Here is a 15296-nt window from a genome sequence, read left to right as displayed (position 1 = left end):
ATAGCTTTGCTTTCACCATTTGTCTTAGGTCCATTTTTTTTTTTTTACTATTTAAAAAATTTTTTTTCTTAATTGTTTTTTTATTTTAATAACTATATTTTATTTTACCTTACTTTATTTTCTTTTATGCTCTTTCTTTCTTTCTACTTTTTCTCCCTTTTATTCTGAGCCATGTGGATGAAAGGCTCTTGGTGCTGCAGCCAGGAGTCACTGCTGTGCCTCTGAGGTGGGAGAGCCAACTTCAGGACACTGGTCCACAAGAGACCTCCCAGCTCCATATAATATCAAATGGCGAAAATCTCCCAGAGATCTCCATCTCAACACCAACACCCAGCTACACTCAACGACCATCAAGCTACAGTGCTGGAAACCCTATGCCAAACAACTAGCAAGACAGGAACACAACCCCAACCATTAGCAGAGAGGCTGCCTAAAATCATAATAAGTCCACAGACACCCCAAAACACACCACCAGACGTGGACCTGCCCACCAGGAAGACAAGATCCAGCCTCATTCACCAGAACACAGGCACTAGTCCCCTCCACCAGGAAGCCTACACAACCCACTGAACAAACTTTAGCCACTGGGGACACACACCAAACAGAACGGGAACTACGAACCTGCAGCCTGCAAAAAGGAGACCCCAAACACAGTAAGATAAGCAAAATGAGAAGACAGAAAAACACACAGCAGATGAAGGAGGAAGATAAAAACCCACCAGACCTAACAAATGAAGAGGAAATAGGCAGTCTACCTGAAAAAGAATTCAGAATAATGATAGTAAAGATGATCCAAAATCTTGGAAATAGAATAGAGAAAATGCAAGAAACATTTAACAAGGACCTAGAAGAACTAAAGATGAAACAAGCAATGATGAACAGCACAATAAATGAAATTAAAAATACTCTAGATGGGATCAATAGCAGAATAACTGAGGCAGAAGAACGGATAAGTGACCTGGAAGATAAACTAGTGGAAATAACTACTGCAGAGCAGAATAAAGAAAAAAGAATGAAAAGAACTGAGGACAGTCTCAGAGACCTCTGGGACAACATTAAACACACCAACATTTGAATTATAGGGGTTCCAGAAGAAGAAGAGAAAAAGAAAGGGACTGAGAAAATATTTGAAGAGATTATAGTTGAAAACTTCCCTACTATGGGAAAGGAAATAGTTAATCAAGTCCAGAAAGCACAGAGAGTCCCATACAGGATAAATCCAAGGAGAAACACACCAAGACACATATTGATCAAACTGTCAAAAATTGAATACAATGAAAACATATTAAAAGCACCAAGGGAAAAATAACAAATAACACACAAGAGAATCCCCATAAGGTTAACAGCTGATCTTTCAGCAGAAACTCTGCAAGCCAGAAGGGACTGGCAGGGCATATTTAAAGTGATGAAGGAGAAAAACCTACAACCAAGATTACTCTACCCAGCAAGGATCTCATTCAGATTTGATGGAGAAATTAAAACCTTTACAGACAAGCAAAAGCTGAGAGAGTTCAGCAACACCAAACCAGCTTTACAACAAATGCTAAAGGATCTTCTCTAGGCAAGAAACACAAGAGAAGGAAAAGACCTGTAATGACAAACACAAAACAATTTTAAAAATGGGAATAGGAACATACATGTTGATAATTACCTTAAATGTAAATGTATTAAATGTTCCCACCGAAAGACACAGACTGGCTGAATGGATACAAAAACAAGACCCATATATATGCTGTCTACAAGAGACCCACTTCAGACCTAGAGACACATACAGACAAAGTGAGGAGATGGAAAAAGATATTCCATGCAAATAGAAACCAAAAGAAACCTGGAGTACCAATTCTCATATCAGACAAAAGAGACTTTAAAATAAAGACAATTAGAAGAGACAAAGAAGGACACTACATAATTATCAAGGGATCAATCCAAGAAGAAGATAAAACAATTGTAAATATTTATGCACCTAACATAGGAGCAACTCAATACATAAGGCAAATACTAACAGCCATAAAAGGGGAAATCAACAGTAACACATTCATAGTAGGGGACTTTAACATCCCACTTTCACCAATGGACAGATCATCCAAAATGAAAATACATAAGGAAACACATGCTTTAACTGATACAGTAAAAAGGATGGACTTAATTGATATTTATAGGACATTCCATCCAAAAACAACAGAATACACATTTTTCTCAAGTGCTCATGGAACATTCTCCAGGATAGATCATATCTTGGGTCACAAATCAAGCCTTGGTAAATATAAGAAAATTGAAATTGTATCAAGTATCTTTTCTGACCACAACGCTATGAGACTAGATATCAATTACAGGAAAAGAGCTGTAAAAAATACAAACACTTGGAGGCTAAACAATACACTACTTAATAACGAAGTGATCACTGAAGAAATCAAAGAGGAAATCAAAAACCACCTAGAAACAAATGACAATGGAGACACGATGACCCAAAACATATGGGATGCAGCAAAAGCAGTTCTAAGAGGGAAGTATATAGCAATACAATCCTACCTTAAGAAACAGGAAACATCTCGAATAAACAACCTAACCTTGCACCTAAAGCAATTAGAGAAAGAAGAACAAAAAACCCCAAAGTTAGCAGAAGGAAAAAAATCATAAAGATCAGATGAGAAATAAATGAAAAAGAAATGAAGGAAACTATAGCAAAGATCAATAAAACTAAAAGTGGTTCTTTGAGAAGATAAACAAAATTGATAAACCATTAGCCAGACTCATCAAGAAAAAAAGGGAGAAGACTCAAATCAATAGAATTAGAATTGGAAAAGGAGAAGTAACAACTGACACTGCAGAAATACAAAAGATCATGAGAGATTACTACAAGCAACTCTATGCCAATAAAATGGACAACCTGGAAGAAATGGACAAATTCTTAGAAATGCACAACCTGCCAAGACTGAATCAGGAAGAAATAGAAAATTAGAACAGGCCAATCACAAGCACTGAAATGGATACTGTGATTAAAAACCTTCCAACAAACAAAAGCCCAGGACCAGATGGCTTCACAGGTGAATTCTATCAAACATTTAGAGAAGAGCTAACACCTATCCTTCTCAAACTCTTCCAAAATATAGCAGAGGGAGGAACACTTCCAAACTCATTCTACGAGACCATCATCACCCTGATACCAAAACCAGACAAGGATGTCACAAAGAAAGAAAACTACAGGCCAATATCACTGATGAACATAGATGCAAAAATCCTCAACAAAATACTAGCAAACAGAATCCAACAGCACATTAAAAGCATCATACACCATGATCAAGTGGGGTTCATTCCAGGCATGCAAGGATTCTTAAATATATGCAAATCAATCAGTGTGATACACCATATTAACAAATTGAAGGAGAAAAACCATATGGTCATCTCAATAGATGCAGAGAAAGCTTTTGACAAAATTCAACACCCATTTATGATAAAAACCCTGCAGAAAGTAGGCATAGAGGGAACTTTCTTCAACATAATAAAGGCCATATATGAGAAACCCACAGCCAACATCGTCCTCAGTGCTGAAAACCTGAAAGCATTTCCACTAAGATCAGGAACAAGACAAGGTTGCCCACTCTCACCACTTTTATTCAACACAGTTTTGGAAGTTTTAGCCACAGCAATTAGAGAAGAAAAGGAAATAAGAGAATCCAAATCGGAAAAGAAGAAGTAAAGCTGTCACTGTTTGCAGATGACATGATACTGTACATAGAGAATCCTAAAGATGCTACCAGGAAACTACTAGAGCTAATCAATGAATTTGGTAGAGTAGCAGGATACAAAATTAATGCACAGAAATCTCTTGCATTCCTATACACTAATGATGAAAAATCTGAAAGTGTAATCAAGAAAACACTCCCATTTACCATTGCAACAAAAAGAATAAAATATCTAGGAATAAACCTACTTAAGGAGACAAAAGACCTGTATGCAGAAAATTATAAGACACTGATGAAAGAAATTAAGGATGGTACAAATAGATGGAGAGGTATCCCATGTTCTTGGATTGGAAGAATCAACATTGTGAAAATGACTCTACTACCCAAAGCAATCTACAGATTCAACGCAATCCCTATCAAACTCCCACTGGCATTTTTCACAGAACTAGAACAAAAAATTTCACAATTTGTATGGAAACACAAAAGACCCCGAATAACCAAAGCAATCTTGAGAACGAATAACAGAGCTGGAGGAATCAGGCTCCCTGACTTCAGACTATACTACAAAGCTACAGTAATCAAAACAGTATGGCACTGGCACAAAAACAGAAATACAGATCAATGGAACAGGATAGAAAGTCCAGAGATAAACCCACGCACATATGGTCACCTTATCTTTGATAAAGGAGGCAGGAATGTACAGTGGAGAAAGGACAGCCTCTTCAGTAAGTGGTGCTGGGAAAATTGGACAGGTACATGTAAAAGTATGATATCAGATCACTCCCTAACACCATATACAAAAATAAGCTCAAAATGGATTAAAGACCTAAATGTAACGCCAGAAACTATCAAACTCTTAGAGGAAAATATAGGCAGAACACTCTATGACATAAATCACAGCAAGATCCTTTTTGACCACCTCCTAGAGAAATAGGAATAAAAACAAAAATAAACAAATGGGACCTAATGAAGCTTCAAAGCTTTTGCACAGAAAAGGAAACCATAAACAAGACCAAAAGACAATCCTCAGAATGGGAGAAAATATTTGCAAATGAAGCAACTGACAAAGGATTAATCTCCAAAATTTACAGCCAGCTCATGCAGCTCAATAACAAAAAAACAAACAACCCAATCCAAAAATGGGCAGAAGACCTAAATAGACATTTCTCCAAAGAAGATATACAGACTGCCAACAAACACATGGAAGAATGCTCAACATCATTAATCATTAGAGAAATGCAAATCAAAACTACAGTGAGATATTATCTCACACCAGTCAGAATGGCCATCATCAAAAAATCTAGAAACAATAAATGCTGGAGACGGTGTGGAGAAAAGGGAACACTCTTGCACTGCTGCTGGGAATGTGAATTGGTACAGCCACTATGGAGAACAGTATGGAGGTTCCTTAAAAAACTACAAATAGAACTACCATATGACCCAGCAATCCCACTACTGGGCATATACCCTGAGAAAACTATAATTCAAAAAGAGTCATGTACCAAAATATTCATTGCAGCTCTATTTACAATAGCTAGGAGATGGAAACAACCTAAGTGTCCATCTTTGGATGAATGGATAAAGAAGATGTGGCACATATATACAATGGAATATTACTCAGCCATAAAAATAAATGAAATTGAGGTATTTGTAATGAGGTGGATGGACCTAGAGTCTGTCATACAGAGTGAAGTAAGTCAGAAAAAGAAAGACAAATACCGTATGCTAACACATATATATGGAATTTAAGAAAAAAAAATGTCATGAAGAACCTAGGGGTAAGACAGCAATAAAGACACAGACCTACTAGAGAATGGACTTGAGGACATGGGCAGGGGGAAGGGTAGGCTGTGACAAAGTGAGAGAGTGTCATGGACATATATATACACTACCAAACGTAAAATAGATAGCTAGTGGGAAGCAGCCGCATAGCACAGGGAGATCAGCTCGGTGCTTTGTCACCACCTAGAGGGGTGGGATAGGGAGGGTGGGAGGGAGGGAGACGCAAGAGGGAAGAGATATGGGAACATATGTATAGCTGATTCACTTTGTTATAAAGCAGAAACTAACACACCATTGTAAAGCAATTATACTCCAAGAAAGATGTAAAAAAAAAAAAAATGACCCTAATTGACAATGCATCTGATCACCCAAGAGCTCTGATGGAGATGTACAATGAGATTAATGTTGTTTACATGCCTGCTGACACAACATCCATTCTGTAGCCCATGGATCAAAGAGTAGTTTCAACTTTCAAGTCTTATTCAAGAAATACGTTTCATAAGACTATAGCTACCATAGGTAATGATTCCTTTGATGGATCTGGGCAAAGTCCACTGAAAACGTACTGTAAAGGATCAGCATTCTAGATGCCGTTAAGAACATTCATGATTCATGTGAAGAGGTCAAAATATCAACATGAACAGGAGTTTGGAAGAAGTTGATTCCAGTCCTCATGGATGTCTTTGAGGGGTTCAAGATTTCAGTGGAGGAAGTAACTGCAGATGTGGTAGAAACAGAGAGAGAACTAGAATTAGAAGAGGAGCCTGAAGATGTGACTGACTTGCTGCAAATCTCATGATAAAACTAACAGATGAGGAGTTGCTGCTGATGGATGAGCAAAGAGAGCAGTTTCTGGGGATGGAATCTACTCCTAGTGAAGATGCTGTGAAGATTGTTGAAATGACAACAAAGGACTTAGAATATTATATAAACTTAGTTGATAAAGCAGCAGCAAGTTTTGAGAGGATTGTCTCCTATTTTGAAAGAACTTCTGCTGTGGATAAAATGCTATCAAACAGCACTGCATGTAACAGAGAAATCATTTGCGAAAGGACGAGTCGATCTATGTGGCAGATTTCATTGTCGTCTTATTTTAAGAAATTGCCACAGTCACCCCAGCCTTCGGCAGCCAGCACCCTGATCAGTCAGCAGCCATCGACATTGAGGCAAGACCCTCCGCCAGCAAAGAGATTACAGTTTGCGGAAGGCTCAGATGATGGTTAGCATTTTTTAGCAATAAAGTATTTTTAATTAAGTTATGTGTATTGATTTTTTAAGACATAATGCTGTTGCACACTTAATAGACTATAGTATAGAATAAACATAACTCATATGCAGTGGGAAACCAAAAAATTCATGTGACTCACTTTATTGTGACATTCACTTTATTGAGGTGGCCTGGAACTGAACCCACAATATCTCTGAGGTATGCCTATAGTCATACCTTCCTGTTACAAGAATAGCATAAAGATGGAGATATTTATAGGGGTGTCAGGCCAACCTTGTTAGCTATGCACCTTCTAATTACCAGTGGCCAGATCATCTGTATAATGTGAGCTAGTCTCCAGAGGTCATACAAAACCTGTGGGCTCTAAAGCGCCTTCTCTGGCTGGCATAACCAAGTTCTCATTAAGCCCTAAAATATTGTATATACACATACAGTAACTCATTAGAGGCATGTTAAAGGAATGAAGTCCAGAAAAGCAGGCATCTAGGCCTGCATAATGCAGGAGCCACTGAAACTCTGTGTAATTGCCCACCCACTAATCTGTCCTTAATAGGACAACATGATCTTAAGTTTTAGGAGCTTAAACTTTCCAACTCTAAAGAAACATGTTCAAAAAGACTTTAGCTTCAGAATTAAATACCATTGCCTTTCCTATATAGCCCTCTTCTGTTCTATTTCCTCTTATTTTCAAATTATTAACCCCATAAACCAGTGCTCAACAAACTCTAGGGGGCCCTTATTCAACATTTGGTATGTGGCCAGGAATGGCAGTTCTGACACTCATATTCTCAGCATTCTTCAACCAAATTAATTAACCTTTATGTTGACTGTACCTAACGCTGTGCAGAAGAGTTAGAGCTGGTAGCTGTTAACTCTAATGATACCAACACTGGTTCTGAAGTTTTAGTGTGCATGCCATTGCCTGGGGCACTTGTTAAAAAGAACAGATTCCTATCCTCACTACATCCCTAGGTCTGAGATCCACTGTTATCTCCCTTTTTTTAACTAATGATTTTGGTTACTTTGAACTCACAATGAGGTATGCTGATATAGATTACCTAGGATCTATCATCAAAAGCAACATACTATCTTAAGATATAATCATCCCTCTGAATAAAACTTACTGATGGAATTTATTTAAAAATTGTATGTTATATCATGTTACATCCTGGATTTTTATAGGATGAGAATATAAGAAAAGTATTTGTGGTATGTTTTAGTATCTTTTATAAAATTCTACCTGAAAAACGATTCTCCGTTGTTTTACTCAAATTCCCCAACAATCAGTTCCCCCCCTTGGATTTAATGCTAGGATAAAATCTGTCTTGTTTTAGGGGAAAAGTTGTCTGGTCTCATTAGATAACAAGATCAATACAAATTTTGTACATTTTTGTCTTAGTTCTCAGGATATTTGGAACCAATTCGATGCTCAACTATATTAATATATCCCACCTGTCAGGCACATCCATTTGCCTGTTCTTTTTTAAATGATTGATTGATTGACAGAGTAAGCCATCTCAAATTCCTGCTTTCAAGAAGTATGTTATACATAAGTAAAAATTTACTCATATTCTCATCATGGAAGATTATTAAGTTTTAGCTTGTGGCTACTTGAAAATAAATTTGCCAAAAATATTGCCTTTTGGAGCATGTTTTAACTAGCTTTGTACTTTTTATTTACATTTAGCTTCATCAAACAGGATTATTGAAAGGATATTCTCTGGGGCAGTAACAAGGTAAGAAAAAGCATCTGAGTTTTAAAATGAACTACAAGTAATGCTTAACAATGTCATTTTAGCAAGGCTTCCTGCATAATTTGTCAGTGCTGTAGGTCAGATAATACCCTACAAAACATGCAGTTGTGGCTTCATACAAGATGGCGGTAATTCTTTAATACATGGGCATTAGTCCTTTATCTAAATACAGGTAAAAGTATTTAACCTGCTGATTATTTGTATTCAAATTAGAAACCAGATTTCTTTCTTCATATCTACAAATACTTTCTGATTTCATCCTCTAGGCATTTGAAAATAAGATAGGCAATGCAAGGGGTTGCCCTTTGTGAGGTTTCCAGCATTTTATTTTTTTTTAACTTAATTTCCAAAGAAATGTTACTTTATTTCTTAGTCTCTCATAGTACTAAATTTATCTGAGTAATTGCTCAGGAAACTTTATAACCATGTGTTTTCTTCAGGGGAAAAACAGTACAGAAAGAGGGAAGAATGAGCTATGCAGATTTTGTTTGGTTTTTGATTTCTGAGGAAGACAAAAGGAACCCCACCAGGTATGACTTCTGAGTTTCCTTTGCCAAGATTTTAAACCCATGAGCAAAGCTTGAAAAATTCATGGTGTATACGAGTGAGTGCCAGCTCAACTAGGGGTGCCAAGATGGGTTTGACTTAGTCTCTGCCCTCAGACTGAATGTAACCACAGTGTATCAAGAGAAGTGCTCTTACCCCTGGAAACAAAGGTGAAGTGACATGTGAGCTGGCCCTGAAGGATATTAAGCATTTATATGGAATATGGGAATAGATGCTGTGGATTTTAGTTGTTTCATGATATTCCTTGTTCAGTAGTAAATTGGACAGGAAAGAAGAGCAAACTGTGGATGACTAGTATATGAGAACATGCCCTCATTCTCCCAGTTAGAATCATCTCTCCCTTTGCTTGGCATACCTTGATTTGTCGCTGTGAGTTTATCCATCTGTTTCTTACACCTCTGTAACACTGTGTTACACAAGCTAGGAACAAGAAGAAAAGAGGGACATAGATTTTTGTGTCCCTCTCTTCTTTTTATTCCTAGCTTGTGTAACACAGTGTCCTGCACATAGCTTCTGCTCAGTACCAAGGGAGGGAGAGTCTGCAGTCCCTGATGCTGCCTGCTGGTATTACTGACTCAGCTGTCTGCATGTTAGTTCAAAAAGTTATCTAAATGTTGGATATATGGTTTTTGGAAATCATTGAAATGGAAATAAAACTAATTTATTTCATGGCCAGCATGTTGTCCATTTCAAAGATAGTAATTTGTTGTTCATGTAGACAACTTAGAAAACATGGCTAAAGCAGAAGAAAATAAATTTTAATACTAATAATTCTAACACTCAGAAAAAGACACTTAAAAATTGGTATGTGTTGTACAGTCTTTTTCATATAAACTTTTACATTCTCTTTGGACATGTAGGTTAATTAATTCCATAGGATTAGATTTAATCCTTTGGAATGTTATCTCCTAATATCCTCTAGTAGTTTTAGCTAAATAGTTGTAACATCCACTATATTTTTCCTTAAAATAAATTCCGCAGGAAAGGAATTGCTAGGTTAAAGGATGTAGACATTTTTAAGAGCATTTATAAAAGTATTAAATTGATTTTCAGAAGAACTATCATTTTATACCTTTATCAACAAAGTATTGAGCATATTTTCTATAACCCTTATTCACACTGGGTATCTTCCTCTTAAAAATATTTTCAAATTTGATAAGTAAAGAATTCAGTATTATCTTTTTTGCATTTCTTTGATTGCTAGTGAGGCTGAATTTTTTTTAAGACATACTGAATTTTTTTTTTGGCTGCTTTGGGTCTTCGTTGCTGCATGTGGGCTTTCTAGTTGTGGCGAGCGGGGACTACTCTTTGTTGCACCGTGCGGGCTTCTCATTGTGACAGCTTCTCTTGTTGCGGAGCACGGGCTCTAGGCACGTGGGCTTCAGTAGTTACAGCATGCAGGCTCAGTAGTTGCAGCACGCAGGCTTCAGTAGTTGCGGCGCACGGGCCCTAGAGTGTGCGGGCTTCAGTAGTTGAGCACACAGGCTCTAGGGCATGCAGGCTTCAGTAGTTGTGGTGCACAGGCTCAGTAGTTATGACACACAGGCTTAGTTGCTCTAAGCAACATGGGATTTTCCCAGACCAGGGATTGAACCCATGTTCCCTGCATTAGCAGCAGGATTCTTAACCACTGTGCCAGCAGGGAAGTCCCGAAGCTGAATTTTTTTCATACATTTTTGGCCATTTTTATTTCATCTTAGGTGACTTGCCTTTTCATGTTTTTTGCTCATTTCTGCTGGATTAATTTTTTAAGTTTATCATTTTATCACAAATATACATCAAGTATTAAAAATTTTAAAATACATACATTCAGAAACCTTAATATAAAATTCATTCATAATTCTTTACTCCATAGTTAACATTTAGGTATATGTTCTCCTACCTCCTCCTCCTCCTCCCTCCTCGTTCCCCTCCATCCCTTCCTTTCACTCGTCCTCCTCTCTCTTTCTCTCTGCACCAAGTGAGAAATCATTGTATCATTTAGTGTACAGTTCTGTGATACACTTCTTCATGTAAGAGTATATTTCTATGCCAGTAAGTGTGCATGTTTATAATTTACCATTAATCCATTATTTCGAATGTTTAGATGTTCTTTTTAAATTTATTTTATTTATTTATTTTTGGCTGCTTTGGGTCTTCATTGCTGCATCGGGCTTTCTCTAGCTGCAGCGAGCAGGGGCTACTCTTCATTGCAGTGTGCGAGCTTCTCATTGTGGTGGCTTCTCTTGTTGTGGAGCATGGGCTCTAGGTGCCTGGGCCTCAGTAATTGTGGCACATGGGCCCAGTTGCTCCGCGGCATGTGGGATCTTCCCGGACCAGGGCTCGAACCCATGTCCCCTGCATCGGCAGGTGGATTCTTAACCACTGCACCACCAGGGAAGCCCTAGATGGTTTTAATTACCTAAATTTCCGAAGATTTGAAGGCTGTGCATCTTTCCGTTTCTTGCCTTTTTGGTGTTCTGTTAACGCTCTCAAATTCAATCTTTTATCTTTCATGTTTACTTAATTATGAAAAAGCTTTCCTCAAATAGTTCCCATCTTTTCCTCCTATTATCCCATAGGAACAAATGATATAAATGATAATAAAGAAACTTTATATAACAAACATGAATATATACTTGTTCGCCTTTCTTCTATCAGCTTCTTTAAAAAACATAAATTATATACTATAATAATTAGGACAATATATTATTGGGTTTGTAGTATATAGAGATGTGATATACATAACAATAGCATAAAAAAGAGGGATGAGGGAATAGTTATATAGGAGTACCGTTTCAGTATCTCACAGGAATTAAGTATAAATCTGAAGTAATTCTAAGAAGTTAAAATGTATATGGTAAGCCCTAGAGCAACCAGCAGAAAATTAACTCAAAAATACATAGTAAAAAAAAATCATTAAAAGAGTTAAGTGTCCCACTTAGAAAATATTCAGTTAACTGTAAAAGAAAGCAATAAAGGAAAAATAGAGGAAAAACTCCAAGACACATGAAAAACAAAAAGTAAAATGGCAGACATAAGTCCAACTATAACAATGATAACATTAAACGTGAATGGATTAATCGTTTCATCAAAACGCAGATTTTCAGACTGGATAAAAAAAAAACACGTTTTCTGGATACAATTCTGTGCTGTCTATATGAGACACAGATTAGATTTAAAGATACAAGGGGGGAAAAAAAGGAAAAGGAAGGATCAAGATATGCCATGCAAACAACAATCATAAGAAACCTGGAGTGGCTGTATAAATATCAGAGGACATAGACTTCAAAACAAAAACTGTTACTAGAGACAAGGACATTCTATTTCATAAAAGGGTCAATCCAACAGAAAGACATTAAAATTATAAACATATATGCATGTAACAACACAGAACCCTAAAAACATGAAACAAAAACTGACAGAATTGCAAGGAGAAGTAAATAATTCAACAATATTTGGAGACTTCAGCACCCCACTTTCAGTGATGGACAGTCAGGAAGAAGATCAACAAGGAAATAAAAGTCATGAACAATACTATAAACAAAACTATAAATCAACTGGACCTAACACATATCTATAGAACTCCCCACCTAAGAACAGCTGAATATATCAATATATTCTTCTCAAGCATATAGAACATTCTCCAAGATAGAGTATGTGGTAGGCCATATAATAGCCTCAAAAAATATAAAAAGTGAAATTACATAAATTATGTTCTCTGACCACAATGGAATAAAATTAACAGACAGAAACTTGAGGATTCACAAATATGCAGAAACAATGCACTGCTTGAATAACCAATGGATCAAAGAAGCATACCTAAAGGAAATTAGGAAATAATTTGAAATGAATGAAAATGAAGGAACAACATACCAAAACTTTAAGATGAGCAAAAAGGAAAACATAGTATACCAAGACTTATGGGATGAAGCTGTAAATCCATCTATTGAAAAAGAAAAAATGTCTTAAATCAATAACCTAACCTTCCACTTTTAGACGCTGGGAAACAAGAGCAAATGAAGTATAGCAAACAGGGAAAAAAAAGATTAAAATTGATAAATGAGAGAATAAGAAAACAGTAGAGAAAGTCAATGGAGCCAAAAGTCAGTTCTTTTGAAAATATCAGTAATGTTGATAAGGCTTTAGCTATACTGATCAAGAAAAAAAGAGAACATACAAATTATTAAGGTCAGAATTAAGAGGGAACATGACTACTGACCATAAAGGAATGAAAAGGATTATAGTATATATGTAGTATATATAACAACTTTATGCTAACAAATTAGGTAGCAGACAAAATGAACAAATTCCTAGAGAGAGCCAAACTACTAAACTGGTTCAAGAAGAAATTAAAAATCTGAATAAGAAAAACAGTCCTGGGCTGAGGTAGCTTCACTAAAGGATGCTACCAAACACTTTTAAAAAATAACAGTTTTTTACAAACTCTTTGAAAAAATGAAAGAGGAAGGAACACTTCCAAATTCATTTTATAAGGCCAGTGTTACCCAGATACCAAAACCAGACAAAACATTACAAGAAAACTGTAAACCACTATCCTTTATGAATATAGATACAAAAATACTCAACAAAATTAGGAAACTTAATCTAGCAAAATATGAAAAAGATTATATACCATGATTAGGTGAGACTTATCCCAAAAATGCAAGGTTAGTTTACCATCTAAAAACCAAGCAATGTAACACATCATATTAATAGAACAAAGGATAAAAACCACATGATTGGCCCAGTAGTCTCAGCAAAAGCAGTTGAAAAAGTTCAACATTGCTTCATGATTTAAAAAAAAACAAAAAAAACCAACACAGATTAAACATGGACAGGAATTTCCTTGACCAGATAAAGCATATCTATGAAAAACCTACAGCTAACAACTTGTTAATGGTGAAAGTTTGAATGCTATTTTCCAAAGATCAGGAAAAAGACAAGGTTGTCTGCTCTATTCAACATTGGATCCTAGACAGGATTATCAGGCAAGAAAATGAAATAAAAAGCATACAAATTGGAAAGGAAGAAGGAAAATTATTTTTTAATGTAACTTTTAAAATTTATTAATTTATTTCTTTTTGGCTGTGTTGGGTCTTCATTGCTGTGTGCAGGCTTTCTCTAGTTGTGGCGAGCGGGGGCTAGTCTTTGTTGCGGCGTGCAAGCTTCTCATTGCAGAGCACGGGCTGTAGGCTTCTGAGCTTCAGTAGTTGTGGCACAAGGCTCAGTAGTTGTGGCTTGCGGGCTCTAGAGCGCAGACTCAGTAGTTGTGACACACGGGCTTAGTTGCTCCACAGCATGTAGGATCTTCCTGGTCCAGCGCTCGAACCTGTGTCCCCTGTGTTGGCAGGCGGATTCTTAACCACTGCGCCACCAGGGAAGTCCCCAAAACTATCAATTTAAATATGATATTATATACAGGAAATCCTAAGAAATCAACCAAGAAACTGTTAGAACTTAATAAAGGTTAATTTCAATTTACAAAATCAGTTTACAAGATTGATAAAATACATAATATCAGTTTACAAAAATCAATTGTTTCTGTGCATGAAAAATCCAAAAATGAAATTAAGAAAATAATTCCATTTATAATAGCAGCAAAAAGAATAAAATACCTAGGAATAAATTTAACAAAAGCATAAAACTTACACCGTGAGAACTATAAAATATTGTTGAAAGAAACTAAGGAAGATCTAAATGAAACAAAGATATCCCATGTTCATGGATCAGAAGGCTTAATATTGTCAGCATGGCAGTTACTCCCCAAACTGATCTGTAGATTCAAAGCAATTCCTAACAAAATCTCAGCTACTTTTTTGTTGTTGTTTTTGCAATAATGGAAAAACTGAATCTTGAATTCATATGAAAAAACAAAAGGATCAGGGTAACCAAAACAATCTTCAAAAAGAATAAGATTATAGGACTCATATTTTGATTTCAAAATATACAAAGCTGAAGGAAAGACCATGTAATACTAGCAATAAAGACAGACATACAGACAAATGGAATTGAATTAGGAGTCCAGAAGTAAATCCTCACATTTATGGTAACTGATTTTCAACAAGGATCTTAAGTCACAATTCAATGGGGGGAAAAACGTCTTGTAACAAGTGGTGCTGGACACTGGATATCTACATGCAAAAGAATGAATTTGGACCCCTACCTCATGTTATACAAAAACATTAGCTCAAATGGATCACAGACCTAAATGTAAGAGCTAAAACTATAAAACCTTTCAGAAGAAAGTATAGGAGTAAATTTTCATGACCTTGGTTAGATGCAGTTTCTTGGATGACACCA

The 15296-nt window shown here is 36.3% G+C and overlaps 1 protein-coding gene across 5 annotated transcripts in view; it reads left to right on the top strand.

Moving 5' to 3' along the window:
- The window catches only part of PPP2R3A (protein phosphatase 2 regulatory subunit B''alpha), a 222679-nt gene that overhangs the window by 147631 nt on the left and 59752 nt on the right, over positions 1–15296 (top strand). For 4 of the 5 annotated variants that reach the window (XM_030873423.3, XM_030873425.3, XM_060298583.2 and 1 more), the window contains 2 exons: positions 8381–8429; positions 8888–8977. In XM_030873423.3, coding sequence (XP_030729283.1) covers positions 8381–8429; positions 8888–8977 — 139 coding nt within the window. Of the gene's footprint in view, positions 1–8380; positions 8430–8887; positions 8978–9496; positions 11641–15296 lie in introns of those variants that run through there. The other variant, XM_060298585.1, reaches the window with a different exon arrangement.

The sequence above is a fragment of the Globicephala melas genome, chromosome 4 (assembly GCF_963455315.2).
Source record: "Globicephala melas chromosome 4, mGloMel1.2, whole genome shotgun sequence".
Classification (NCBI taxonomy): domain Eukaryota; kingdom Metazoa; phylum Chordata; class Mammalia; order Artiodactyla; family Delphinidae; genus Globicephala; species Globicephala melas.
The sequence above is the reverse complement of the archived record's forward strand: the minus strand, read 5'-3'. Positions and strand labels throughout refer to the sequence as shown.